At 49.7% G+C, this 14,983-nt stretch overlaps 1 protein-coding gene across 5 annotated transcripts in view; it reads right to left on the reverse strand.

The window, feature by feature from the left end:
* Nucleotides 1-14,983, reverse strand: part of SASH1 (SAM and SH3 domain containing 1) — a 324,812-nt gene that overhangs the window by 143,759 nt on the left and 166,070 nt on the right. For all 5 annotated transcript variants that reach the window (XM_051855276.3, XM_051855275.3, XM_070073463.2 and 2 more), the window contains exon 2: nt 2,854-2,982. In XM_051855276.3, the coding sequence (XP_051711236.3) occupies nt 2,854-2,982 (129 nt within the window). The remainder of the gene's footprint in view (nt 1-2,853; nt 2,983-14,983) is intronic.

The following is a 14,983-nucleotide window of genomic DNA, read 5'->3' on the forward strand; positions in this document are numbered from 1 at the left end:
TAATTGTGGCAATACTGCCAAAATGAAAGAATCTCAAAGTTTTTCATAATTTATGATTTCATTTATTTCAAAGGCAGACAGAAATCTCCCATCTGCCGGTCCCCAACTGTCTGCAACAGCTTGAGCGGGGCCAGGCCAAAGCCACAAGCTGGGAACTCAATCCAGGTCTCCCACGTGGGCGGCAGGAAGCTCGCTATCTGAGTCGCCGGCCGCCGCCTCCCAGGATGCAGATCAGCAGGACGCTGGAGTCAGAGCCAGGACTCAAACCCAGCACTGTATGTGGAAGGTAGTCCAAGCAGCCTCTTACCCACCGCCCTAAACGCCAACCCCTGAAAACAGTTTTTCCACTAGGCCCCACATAAGACAGCCTAATTAATTCTAGCACGGCATGTGAGTCTTTTGACGCATGTGGTTACTTTGTTAAAAAAAAAAAAAAAAAAGAAGAAGGAAATAACCCCACCACTCACCCAAGTCAGGGGACACTCACAGGACAAACAATCCCTGTGTTGGCCAAGGTATCTGGCGCCTGGGACAATGGCTCTCTGCCCCAACGGACACTTCTCTATTAAACTAATTCCCATCCGTGTGGACCAGCAAACAAAAAGGGAAGAGAATTTGGCAGTTATCCTACAATGGCACTCCTGACCCAGGAATCTTAGTTCGAGTTAAAGGAAGAAAGCAAAGCCTTTAAGAATGACAGAATCGGGGTGGAGGCAGGTCACAGCCACTTACGGAACACACACAGTGGCACTCAACTACTTGCTGGGTCACTTGAATAATACCAGTCCCTTGAAGTAATATAAAATGAATTTTTTAAAAAGGATTGTTTTATTTATATGAAAGGCAGCATTACAGAGAGAAAGGGAGAAAAGATACAGAGATCTTCCATCCGTTGGTTCACTGCCCAAATGGCCGCAAGCACAGAGGCTGAGTCAGGCCAAAGCCAGGACCAGGAGCTTCTTCCAGGTCTCTCACAGGGGTGCAGGGGCCCAAGCACTTGGGCCATCCTCCACTGCTTTTCCCAGGCCATAGCAGAGAGCTGGATCAGAAATAGAACAGCTGGGACTCAAACTGGCACCCACATAGGATGCCTCCTTTGCCAGTGGTGGCTTAACCCATTACACCACAATGCCAGCCGGTGATGTAACATGAAATGAATCATTAATGGGGCCAGTGTGGAGACACATAGGGATAAGCTTCGACATCCGATCCTTTTGGAGGGCCAGTTTGAGTCCCAGCCACTCTAACTCCAATTCGGTTTCTTGCTTGTGCCTGAGAAGGCAGCAGAATATGGCCCAAATGCTTGTGTCTCTGCCACCCATGAGAGAGATATGGATGGAGTTCTAGGCTCTGGGTCATTTGGAGAATGAACCAGATGATGGAAGATCTCTCCCTCATCTCTCTGTTACTCTTTCAGATAAATAAATAAATCTTTAAAAATAAAGTACTCATTAATAAAAAAATTCTTTATCTTAATTAGTTCTAAACTAGTCAATTTTTTATTGTTCTTTTTCCCATCCTAATTACATTTATAGAAACATTTTTAAATAGATAAAGATTTCATTGAGTAAGCAATCTTCAACTTTTTTTTTTTTTTTTAAGGCAGAGGGACTCTGGTATTCCAAACAGCTCCCTGGAGCCCCCTGCATTCAAGGTGCAAAAGGAGTTGGTCTGAGTGAAGAGACAGGGAGGGGTGGCCTTTTCTCCCACCTTCCCCTTTTCCTGAGGAGCTCCTTGGGCTAACACAGCAAAACAAAAACAAAACAATGGGAAAAGCAGGGGCCTCAGCTGAATCCAGTATGTAGCAAACTGACTCGGATACACCCAGGAGTTTCAGTAAGAGATTGTAACCAGCACTCGTACAGATTACACAGCAAGCACCTAGAGTATCATTTATCACACCGACTGCTCTACCACTTCTACACATAAAGGCCACAGGAATCTCAACACTCTAGAAGTGAGAAGAGAATACAACCATGAAGAGAGAGACTGCAATGTCATGGAAGAAGTATTGTAAAATGTTACGTAAAAGGCTGTGAGTGATTGCTTTGCAATCACTTGCAATTTAAAATGTTGAGGAAAACATGGAGAGAACTGTTGAAACATCCAGGTGATTATTGCTAGGTGAGCAATTATGGGCGATTTATTGCTGCTTTAGCTTTTTTTTTTTTTTTTTTTTGAAGAAAAGAAAAAAGGAAGGAACAGATGAGACGAACCAGCTAAATACAATTTGGGCTTACGGTCTATGAACAAGAGCACACACTGGTCACCCGTAAAAATAATCTTTTTAAAAAAGTTTAAAAAAAAATCCAGTCTTTGGGGTGATGATGGTGTCCCAGCCAATGCTCATTGCTTTGTCACCTACAGACGCAGGCTGGCCCTTCAGGGACCTGAATTTCAGGTGCACAAGAGCAGAGGAGCCGGCGCCGCGGCTCACTGGGCTAATCCTCTGCCTTGCGGCACCGGCATACCGGGTTCTAGTCCCGGTCGGGGCATCGGATTCTGTCCCGGTTGCCCCTCTTCCAGGCCAGCCCTCTGCTGTGGCCTGGGAGTGCAGTGGAGGATGGCCCAAGTACTTGGGCCCTGCACCCCATGGGAGACCGGGAGAAGCACCTGGCTCCTGCCATCGGATCAGCGCGGTGCGCCGGCCGCAGCGCGCCAGCTGCGGCGGCCATTGGAGGGTGAACCATCGGCAAAAGGAGGACCTTTCTCTCTGTCTCTGTCTCTCTCTCTCACTGTCCACTCTGCCTGTCCAAAAAAAAGAGAGCAGAGCTGTGAGCACACAGAGGCTCCAGGCTCAGCGAGGCCTGGGAGAAGGACCAAGGGCAGGGCAGCCCAGGGCGACGCACTCACCACGTCCAGGTCCTGGGAAACCCGCCGCTTACGCAGCTCCTCCATCCTCTCGCACACGTCAGAGAAGCAGGTGTTGTAATAATCTGCATACTGCTGTGCCAGGTCATCGATGTTACCCAGGGAACCATCCTGAGAGGGAGGGGGAAGGGGAAGACAGGAAAAACACAAAGGCAGTCAGGTCAGTGCACCTCCAAGAGACCCCACGGCCAAGTCCTATCCAACACTTACAGCAAGAACGGCCAATGCTGACTGCACAGTGGACATGCGCCAGGCTAAATTTCACCCATGACGCCCCCGAATCCTCAGAACAGCTCTCTGGGATGGGACCTGTTCTTTTTCCCTCATTGCATCAATGGGCAGACAGTAGCTCAGATAAGCTAAGTGACTGCTCTGACCCCCATCCCAGGGCTAACGTGTAAGAAGGCCAGGTCTCTAACCCAGGACAGTCTGATGCCAAGGCACCAAGGTCTTCAACCCACACCTCCCAGAGATCTGAAAGGAGCCTGAGACCCAGACACCCGACAGGGATCATTGCATCTGAGACATACTTCACTGGCTCTCCAGGAAAAGTGGGAAATCTTACTCATTAGTCACTAGTGTTCATTACTATGCACCACTCATCATTGTAGTCATTAATATTCATAGTATTTGTTAGACTTATTACGCATTAGTTATTCCAAGTACAGATGCAAGAGCACACATTGCAAATCCACCCAAATAAATAAGTAAACCTGTCACTTGTCCCTTCCCAGAGGCAGGCACCCAAGTAAGCAGTCCCCCCCGGGGGGAGTGACCTTGGGCACATTTCTTAACCTCTTGGTGACACTGGAATAACAAGAGAGGCTACCTCCAGGTGAAACATGAGACCTCAGCCTGCTTGTCCAGTCTGCCCGGCACACAGGAAGTGATCAGGATCTACTTGGCTGACAGTCACTCTAAGATCTTGCTTCCTGCTAAAGAGCCTCCCTTTCAGAAGTGGATTCCCAAGTAAGTAAGATGGGACATTACAAAGTCTGTGGAAATGGAATTAGAAGATAAGACAACGGCAGTGCAAAAGAAGTTGACATCCACATATACAGGGGTCATCAGAAAGTTCATGGGAAATATGTCTGATGCAAAAGCTGTACAGATTTCACACTCGGAGGGGACGACAGAAATGCAGCGTGCATCCGTAAGCTATGCATTTCTTCTCCGACTCATCCATTAAAAGACAGTTCCTCTTCTCGCCTCTGTTTTCCCTCTCCATGTGTCCCCTCTCTGGGAAGACAATCTAGAAATGTGATTTCACCAAGACAACCCAGGAAAACACAACTTTGAGACAACTTAAAGGTCACCCCCTCATTTTCCAGACTGCTCCCAGCCCCTTGGGTTACTCAGTGTCCCTGCCTCACCCCGAGACACGTGGCTAGCACTTCAGAGCTGCCCAAGACGCAAGCAAGCTTTGCGGTGAGATTTCTCCCAGGGCCTTTCTGCTAAGACTTCAACCTTGGTCAGAGCCTGGGCCAGCGCAAGCCGCCGTCTCTTGCCCACTTCTGCATATCACAGATCTCAGGGGGAAGAGAAACAGAAACTGAAGAGCAATTTCTTCAGAAAAGATGCTTCCTTTCCCAGCAGTAACATCTTCCACAGTAAAGCAATCACTTCCACAGTTCCTAGCGCAGAGCTGCGGACAAGGTCAGCGAGATCGTTAAACATCTGAACACGTCTGGGCGAAGTCCACGACACAGGCATAGCTGAGACCACAGCCACGGCTGACAGAGCGGATGAGGGAGGAATCCACCTTTTTGGTTTTTTTTAATGATTTTATTTACTGGGGCCCGGCGCTGTGGTGTAGTCAGTGAGGCTGCTGCCTGCGGTGCAGGTGCAGGTTAGAGATCCAGGTCTCTGCTATGGCCTGGGAAAGCAGTAGAAGATGGCCCAAGTCCTCAGGCCCCTGCACCTGCGTGGGAGACCCAGAAGAGGCTTCTGGCTTCTGATCAGCATAGCTCCAGCCAGTGCATCCATTTGGGGAGAAAACCAATGGATGGAGGATTTCTCTCCCTCTCTCTCTCCCTCTCCTTCTCTCTCTCTCTGCCTCTGCCTCTCTGTAACTCTGCCATTCAGATAAAATAAATAAATCTTTAAACAAAAAAAGATTTTATTTATTTATTTGAGAGGCAGAGTTACACAGAGAGGTCTTCCATCCACTGGTTCACTTCCCAAATGGCCACAATGGCCAGAGCTGTGCCGATCCAAAGCCAGGAGTCAGGAGCTTCTTTCAGGTCTCCCACGGGGGTGCAGGGGCCCAAGCACTTGGGCCATCTTCTACTGCTTTCCCAGGCCACAGTAGAGAGCTGGATCAGAGGAGGAGCAATTGGGACTAGAACCAGTGCCCATATGGGATGCCAGCACCACAAAGTGGAGGCTTAATCTACTACACCACAGTGCCAGTCCTGAACCCACCCTTCAGTTCCAGATGTTGTTGTCAAACTGTCAGTTAGGGAAACAACAGTCAAGGCAAAAGGAAACCTGCCACTGACCCTCTGAAAACAAGCTCAGGGAGGTCAGCCTACCAGCCCTCCCTGTACCGCCTCCAAAAAGGATGCCCCAAGGAGAATCCCTCCTGGGAGAAAGGAAGCCAGCCCAGGTATCTGAAAGGGGGTTCCTGACACACACCGTGTTGAATCCTGATGCTGAGCACTGCTCTGGCTAATCCCAACCCAACAGCACATGCCCCAGTGGCCACAACCTCCTACCTGGGTCTCCCTGCCCCCTTACGCCACCTTGCCCCATCTGCCTCCGTCCTAGCTATGAAAATGACCTTGCTACACAGAGACATGGCCTTCATACCACCCTCACCACCCACTCTACAGAGTAACCCCACCACATACCAGCCTGGCTTACAGTGCCCTATCCTGCCCTGGTTAAGAAAGGAAGCCGGGCATGCGTACTGGGAGAACAGAGAGGAGACAGGCAATCTCCAATGACAGCCAAATGAGAGGCAGAGCAGCCCCCCACCCCACCACCCCTGCCAGACACACACACACACACACACACACAACTGGGTCAATCCCTGGAGGCAACTTTAGCAGAGAGCGGAGAGCAGCTCCTGTAGAGGTCTGTGCCCTGACCGCCAGATACCAGCAGCCATGACCATGACCATGAGAGCCAAGTACCAGCCTCCAAACAAAGGGCTCGACTCCACAACTGTCCTGGCCACTCAGGGAAGCACCTGTGCGGCTCCTAGGATTAAAGAGCACCACCTCCATTAACCCAGAGGTGTTTGCTTGCCTTCCAGGAGGCAAAGCCTCCCCACTGCCGTTCACCTCTGCAGTCCGGCCTTTCCTTAGCTCTGTCCCCCAGCAGACAGAGAGAGAACAGAGCTGCCTTGTGAGGGTGGCCTGTGGATCCAGGGCAAAGCCAGGAACCAGGAGCTTCTTCTAGGTCTCCCATGTCGAGGCAACAACAAAAACAAAAAATCTTTTGCAAAGCTCTGTTGCAAAGCCACTTTTACTTTCCCCCTCCTCTCTCACACAGCCTAAGAACACCTTCCAAGTCAACTCTTCCGTTCTTAAGCCTTCGGGCTACTGAGCAAACTTGCTTTCTTTCTAGCGGAAAGTTTAATTTCCCACCCCACTCCCCACCACTCGGCACTCCTCCAAAATCTGGGGACCTGAAAAATATATGTGTTGCTCAGGAGGAAGAAAGCAGCTGTTTTACTCCACTGGGGCCCAAGACGGCCAATATTTCACAGCCTGCCATGTGCCACCGTAGCCAGCCCTCGCACGGCACCCGGCAGACAGTGATTTAGACCAGGGCCGTACAGCTGCCTCTACGCTTCCCGAATCGCTTTCCAGATGTGCAGTAAGTCCCCCTAATTACCACTTGCATCAGTCTTGATGATTTAAATGCCAAGGAAGGCAAACGAATGTGTGTTGCTTAACAGCGGGCCTTGAAGCCCCTACCCTCCAAGAATCCTTGATGCCCTGATCCAGCGAACCAAGGCACTCCCTGATGATTTTCTCAGTATCCACGCACACTGTGGGCTCCTGAAATGTAAAAGGATGCTAACCAAGAAGGCTGGGAAAACACTGGGAAGAGCTAAATGTTCATGGCCATGGTCGTACTGATGGTTTGAGGGGCATACGCTTACCCTAAACTCATCAAGTTGTATACATGAAATATACACAGCCTTACATATGTCCATCATACTTCAATAAGGTGTTGTGTGGTTAAGATTTACTAATTTATTGGGAAGGTAGAATGACACAGAGAGAAAGAGAGAGAGTATCTTCCATTTGCTTGCTCACTCCCCAAATGGCTGCAAAAGCTGCGGCTGGGCCAGGATGAAGCCAGGAGCCATGACTCCATGTGGGTCTCCCACAGGGGTAGCAGAACTCAAGTGCTTAAGCCATGATGCCCTGCTTACCAGGCACAATAGCAGGGAGCTGGAGCAGAAGTGGAGTGGCCAGGAACTGAGCTGACACTCTGATGCGGGCGGGATTCGGGTGGCCGAAGCGGCAGCTTCAACCGCCGTGCCACCACACCCACCCCTGTTGGTTTGATTTTTAAATCCAAGCTCTTTCAAGACGATCTGGCAACCTTTGCATCATTTTACCCAACTTATTCTTGCTTGAGATGGCTACAGACCTGCTCAGTGAATATAGTCATTTCTACAGTAATTGCTCGTAGCACGAGACTACGGGAACTTAAGTAACACTGGAACTTAAGTAACACTGTTGCTGTTTCAGTGACTCCATACTTACTATATCTTTTCAGGAATGTGAAGCCTGCGTCGGACTCAACCCCAAATGCTACTGTGCAGAGTGCGAAGTGAACGCCTATGATTTCAATCATCTCTGAGTTTATCATCAAGAACACTATTATTAAAACACTGACGTAGATTCCTTTCTGAACTTCTAGGCAGTCAAGGTTTCTGGTCTACAGTTTATGGCTTGCCTAATCTGTTGCATTTCTTTCTTATTCTCCCTCGTTGGTTCTCGCACATTAGGCTAACACAATATTAGTTCCAGTTTAGGAACAGGGGAAAACCTTATTTATTTCCTCAAAAGAATTTTTAAGAGGACATTGTGCAACTTCCAGTCACATTATCTTTTCAGATGATTTTTCCCACCCCTTTCTTTAACAACAAGAAAAAAGAGACAAGCGAATTCATGTTCCCTTTCATTGTCTTATATAGAATGGGGTCACACTGTCCATGTGTCCACCATTTTCCCTGGGGGTAAATTAAATCTCACCACCAGTGATAGGTCAATCAAAGTCAAACACATGCAACGTTCCCCTCAGGTCCCCCAAAGCCACAGAGCACTTGCACAAACACCCATCCACAAAAACGTAGAGACTTAAAACTACAGAGAGGTTGGTGCCATGGCACAGTGGGTAGAGCAGCCACCTGAGATGCCAGCATCCCATATGGGCACTGGCTTGAGTCCCTGCTAACTCCACTTTCAATCCAGCCCCCTGCTAATGTGTCTGGGAAAGCAGCGGAAGATGGCCCAAGTTCCTGGGCCCCCTGCACCCATGTTGGAGACCTGGAAGAAGTTCCTGGCATGTGGGAGAGCTGGAAGAAGCTCCTGGCTCCTGACTTGGGATTGGCCCAGCTCTGGCTGGGGAGTGAACCAGCGGTTGGAAGATCTCTCTCTCTCTCTGTAACTCTCTGCCTTTCAAATAAATCAATCTTTTAAAAAACAAACAAACAAAAAACAAAAACAAAAACAAAACTACAGCTACAAAGGTCTTGGTACCAAACAACTCATCTGGGATGGACTGCGAGAAGTCAGAGAGAAGCCGTACTGTTCTCTCCCACCCTGTTCGGCAGTATTTCTGAGATTTATCCCAGTGCACTCCTGTGCCTGCAAACTGAAAACAGGCAGCATTTGTCTTCTTATTTTTGTTCTAATTTGCTCTCTCCTTTCCCCAGTTGTGATTTATGGGTTAGAGCATCTTGACAGACTTAAGGAGGGAAGGGTGGTCTCTAGAAACAGCAGGAGATACACTGTAATCAGGCATATGCAGATTATATGCAAATGAACCTGCAGTCATCCTGTTTCACTATCTAGAAAGGCAGTGCCCCAAGGGAGCACTCTAAGTGAGGCTCTAACTGCTCAGAATGGAGAAGAAGAGGAGAGGCACCTGACTCATGTATCGCTTCTCTACCTTTTCTGTCCATAAGTGCAGGAATGATACAGCCCACGTAATACAAGTTACACGGTACCCAAGCATCTACATAACAGCCAAATCCACTCACAGAAATCAGGGCAATACACGGAAACTTAACTGATGTCCTGAGTGTCTTCCCAGTGTTTTTTCACCTTTAATTAGCTTGAAGATTTGGGGGTGATAAACACTTTGTAGCAACCTTTCAGGTGAAATAGCTACAGCCATTAAAAAAAAAAAAAAAAAAAACAACTGACAGTGGTTCCTGGTTCCAGCTTGGTGAATTCACCCAACGTCCCTGTTTACACCAGCTCTCTGGTCCCACTCTGCCAGGTCACTCTGGAGAAACTCATTGAATATGGTAATCAGCCTCAGGTATTTTCCTCTGAGGCATCACTCCAGGCTTTTCTACAGATGGACTGGGCTGGAGCAGTGTGTCTCCAGGAAAAGATTTTTAACAAGCAACAGCTGGAAGTCTGCACCCAAGGGCCAGATGAGTTCATGCTGATGAGAGAGGACCCTGGGGCACACCCCAGGCAGAGGGCTAGAGGGGGGCTGACTTCATACCTCCCACCCCCTCTCTCCAGAAACACCCAGAAGTTGCCAGAACCTACCTCTAATTCTTGATCTGGAGAGATGGCCAGGGTGCCCAGGGCCCCATTATTGTGTGTATGTGGCTCCCAGTTACCACAAATCCCCCCTGAAGAATGGAGGGTCTCAGGAAACAGGACTAACAACTCTGTCCTTCCAGAACTCTCTGTATCCGCCCTTCTAGACCCATGCGCTCCTAATGCCTGCAGGATGTGGAAGTTGAGTCAGGAAAACAGGAGGCACAGACCTCCCTCCAGTTTGTGTTTATATGGTACTGCACGGCCTGACACGGAGGAGGGTGGAAACTGCTGGAGCACAATAATCACACATATTAATATGTGCATGTATTCTATCCACTGACCACTGCAAGCATCTATTAACATCAATTCTATGGGTATTTACATTAAAAATATACACCCAAATGGGCATTTAAAAGGAGATAAAGTCCAAGTCCTAGGTTCTTTCCTGTTCCCAGATGAATCAGCAGCCGCACATCATCACGATCCTTCAGGGGCTGGACAGGGCAAGGCTGGGTCAGAGAAGCACCGTGGGTAATGCAGGAGTGGGCGTCCATCGTGGAGCCTGGACTCATGCTACGTCAGCCAGGATGGCAGGAAGGAAGGAAGCCAATGTGAGCAAGGAGGTGGACAAAACGCAGCCCCAGGGACCACAGGAGCCACCAAGCCAAGCGCAGTCCACATCCGCTTCTCACCCGTTCAACCCCGATGCTGTGGGTGACTATGGGAGAGGCCGGCGCCCTTCACAAGGGACCTGCGTGCGCCTGGCTCGGGCCTCGGAGGGGCCAAGGGAGATCTGGCAGGTTCTGCCGTTCTCTCCTGCTGCCAACAAGGTGAGCTAGCAGACAGGTGGCACCCTGTGCAAGCTGCCGTGGGGCCTGCTGTTCTCGGCCAACCGTCACAGCCCCTCACAAACATGGCTTCCACCTCCCGAATCCCACACAAGGGACCTCTCAGGGCCATGACTAATGCAGAACCATGCCAGGAAGGGTTCACATGGGCCAGGCCACCACAGGGTCTTAAGATCAAGGTCAGCATTGGAGACCTGCTTGTACTTAAGTGATGCCCCATAGCATAGCACGGAGAAATGGAAATGGCCAGTGCATGCCTGCTGAAGGAAGAACATTATTACCTGCAACCTGTGCTTCCATTATCTACCCGTATTACTGCACTTGATTGCAACAAAAAGTACTTTCCTCCTGGTGGCTGTGACAAACCTAAGGTCACCGTGGAGTCACCTGCCAGGCTACAGCTCTAGGGCCCTCCTACGTTCTCTACCCGGCCCCACTACCCATGGGTCTGCTCGCCACCCTGCAGCCCTCCTCCCCAGCTCCCCCTGCCAGCCGGCGTTCTGAGAGTTCCCTTGGCATCTGCCCCTTCTCCTGCCCCCTGCTCGCTCCCGGGGAACTGTCACCTGTGTGGGTGGATGCAAGGAAAACCCAGCAGAGGCGGCATTCTCTGTCACCCACCTTCCGCAGGTCCAATGCAGTCTGCTAGACCCTGGGATGCAGAAGGCCTGAGACTTTAGCAAAACCATCATTACCAAAAGCTTATGCATGAGCCCATAATCCCTGTTGGGAAGGAATTTGAAAAACTTGGTCTAAATATGGTTAGGGATGTGTGTTTGCACAGTGGTTAAGACACTAGATAAGCTGCCCACATCCCATACCGGAACACCTGGGTTAGACTCCCAGTTCTGGCTCCAACTCCAGCTTCCTGCTAATGCAGACCCTACAAGACAGCAGTGAGGGCTCCAACGATAGGGTTCCTCCCACCCATGCAGGAGACTTGGATTGAGGCTCCCCGCTTCAGCCCAGTCCAGCCCTGGCTATGGAAGACATCTGGGGAGTGAAACTAGATGTGAGAGCTCACACACGCTGTCTCCAAGTAGATGACAGTGCGTTCTCCGTCACTTTTTCTTTCTCTCCCTCATCCCCTCTCAAGTAAGGAGGAATAAATTCAGTCTACTGGCTATAGAGAGGAGGAGCTGGAGTAAATGGAATGAAAGAAAAGACCTCCACAGCCCTATGTGGACAGCAAACGCTGGCACCACTGCACAATGCAGTCAGCCTCCTTAGGGAAAGTGATGAAGGCTAGGAAATCCGCTTATGCAAATACTCTTCAATTGTCAACAAATGATAGGCAACTTTACTCCTTCCAGTAATGTTCACTGCACTCCTATCACACTCCAGATGCCATGCTAGGTACTAACTGGACAATAGGAAGCCAGAAGATTAAAGTGGAGCCTTTAGTTCATTTTTTTTTTCTCAGTCTAATGGGTAAATCATGAGAACTTGGTAAAAGGGATTTACTAAGCTGGATGCCGAATATAAGGTCACTTTAGAATTAAGGCTCAGGCTGGCACTGTGGCGCAGAGGTAAAGCCGCTGCCTTCAATGCCAGCATCTGCTATGCATGCTGGTTCAACTGCCAACTGCTCCATTTACAATCCAGTTCCCTGCTAATGTGTCTGGGAAAGCAGCAGAAGATGGCCCAAGTGCTTGGGCCTCTGCACCACGTGGGAGACCCAGAGGGAGTTCCTGGTTTCCTCCTGGCTCAGCCCCGACTGTTGCAGCCATTTGGGGAGTTGACCAGTAGATGGAAGATTTCTCTCTCTCTATCTCTCTAACTCCGCCTTTCAAATAAAGAAAAAGACCTTTAAAGAAAAAAATATATTGAAAGCCCTGAAAGATTCAATCTGCTGGCTATCAGTGATAGGACGTCCAAGAATTTGAAAATGCAGAGAAAAGACAAGAGATACTGGTAATTTGCTTTTTAAAAGTCCACGTATGGAAGTGGGTATTTGGCCTAAAAGGGGTTAAGATATTTGAGTTCAAGTCCCAGCTCTGCTCCCAGTTCCAGTTTCCTGCTAATGCGTACCCTGAGAGGTAGCAAGTCATATATATCAAGTACGTGGGTCCCTGTCACCCAGTGGGAAACTCACATTGAATTCCCAGCTCCCAACTTCAGCCTGGCCCAATCCCAGACATCCTGTGCAATTTAGTGAGTGAACCATATAACAGGAGCCTCTTACCCTGCCACGCACCATGCCACACCACCTCTCTATCTCTGCCTCTCAAATAAATCAAATTATAGTTTTTTTAAAAGTACATATTCAGGTTCTGATTTAAAATAGAAATCTGAGTCAAGCCAATGACCGCTTTTGACTGAAATCATTTTCCGTGTCTAAACCTCTCTGCGCGTAACAGAATCCCGAATGTAGAATGCACAGCACAGTGGGCAGGGTGGGAAGGTGGTCACACTTTCAGGGCAGATTCGGAGGTTCTGCTGATGAGGAATCACACTCCAAGCTTCCTTGGGCACACACACGGGAGTCTGTGCACACCTGCAAGCATGTGAGTGAGATCTGACCACAAGAAAATGACCCATGGCATTCCCAGAGATGACACTCAGGTCTGCAGAGAGCAAACGCCACAGAATACTCGAGTTCCAGGTGTTCTATGAAGGGTGCGTTCGGCCAAAGCTCGGGCGGAGCGCCCCTGGGTGTGCTGTGTCCGGAGAGCAGATGCCCACGGCTGAAAACTGACCTGGTCTCTGGAGGACTTCTGCATGTGGCCCCTTTAGCACGATGCTCCTACCAACGCCCCCAGAAGCGACCCGCAGCCTTTCCGAAGAGTAGAAGGGTGCCGAGGCAGCAGTGGATCCTTGGCCAGTCCCTCTACGCTGCAGTGAACTCCTGTGAGTACTGGCAGCGGCGGTCCGGAGCCTGGAGATCCCATAGCCGGGCCGAAGCCACGCCCACTGCCCCGGGGCGAAGCCAGAGGCGGTGCCGGCGCACCTAGTGGACAAGCATCACTCCAAGCAAGCATCACTCCAGGCGGAGGTCAGCTGGAGAAGATGCCACCATCTGCGCGAGATCTCAGCCACCTACCTGTCCCGGAAACACAGCCAGCCCGCATGGGGCCGGCCACCCAGCGCCGCTACACGCCCAGTAGCTAGCTCCCCACTAAAGGCACACACATATACAAAGAAACAAATACAAAAAATAACTAACGGGACCGGCGCTGTGGCGCAGCAGGTGAAGCCACCACCTGCAGTGCCCGCAACCCATATGGGTGCCGGTTGAGTCCCGGCTGCTCCACTTCCGATCCAGCTCTCCGCTATGACCGAGGAAAGCAGTGGAAGATGGCTCCAGTGCTTGGGCCCCTGCTCCCATATGGGAGATCCAGAGGAAGCTCCTGGCTCCTGCCAACTCCAGACGTTGTAGTAATTTGGGGAGTAAACCAGCGGATGGAAGACCTCTCTCTCTATGCCTCTGCCTCTGCCTAACTCTGTTTTTCAAATAATAATAAATAAATCTTTAAAAAAAAAAAAAAAAAAAAAAAAGATGACCAGCAACAAAGATCACACCTGTAACCATCCAACTTTGTTAAACTGTTGCCCAAACTGGCTGTTGCCAAAATTCTACATTTTTAAGGACATGCATAAAATACCTTACAGCCTTTGTGTGGCACATGCCCTTCAGCACTAATGTCAATCCATGTCAATTCCCCATCCCGCATACACATGGTCTGACATGATGTCAGGGATTGGTTCAAAACCATGGGGGTGGGAGATAGAGCAGATACCCATGAATGAAAACTGTACAACATGGGGGCTCTTTAACATAGTCTCTCTACTTTTTATGTATTTGAAGTTTTCCATCATAAGGAGGCTGTAAGGGTGACTTGACTTGTTATGTGTTTGTTGTCACCACAAGATTAAAACAGTCTAGCGTGTAGGACATTAAAACAGGAAACCCATCATGAGAAATAATGACAAATGAAGAACTGGGGGATGAAGGGGAGAATGGTTCCAGGCAGAAGAGATGACAAACGTAGTTCCTCTGTGGCCAGAGGACATTCTACCCGTTCCTAGAGGGAAAGCTACCCTGGGTATCTAAGGGGTGCAGAGATACAGCAGGGCAGGCCTAGAGGGACAGGAAGGAGCCCAGGCTATAGAAGCAGGGGAAGAGGCAAGCGTCTGGCTTTAACTAGAGCTTTAAACTTGCTGCCATTCTCAGTGACACCCAAACCACAGAGATCTTGAAAGTGACCCGGATTTCATTAACTCTGGGTCCCACATAAAATCTTCTTAATATAGGACATTTGGTGGCACCTGCGAATTGAACTTGTTCCTCTGCAGCTGGAAACCACCCCCTAACAAAGGGGGAAACCACCCGCAAAGCTCCTGCCGTGCTCGGTCAGCTGCTCTCGGTTCCACTCGGCTGTGAGCCCGCCAATGCTGCCGACATCAATAAAGGAATGCTAAGAGAACCAGACCGTGGGGTCTGCCTCCATGGTCCTTGGCAGAGGACTCCATCTCAGCTTTGCCACAGATGAGGCTGTAGCTTTTCCATAGCAACAT

The sequence above is a fragment of the Oryctolagus cuniculus genome, chromosome 5 (genome assembly GCF_051225735.1).
Source record: "Oryctolagus cuniculus isolate XC-2025 breed Fujian yellow rabbit chromosome 5, ASM5122573v1, whole genome shotgun sequence".
NCBI lineage: Eukaryota > Metazoa > Chordata > Mammalia > Lagomorpha > Leporidae > Oryctolagus > Oryctolagus cuniculus.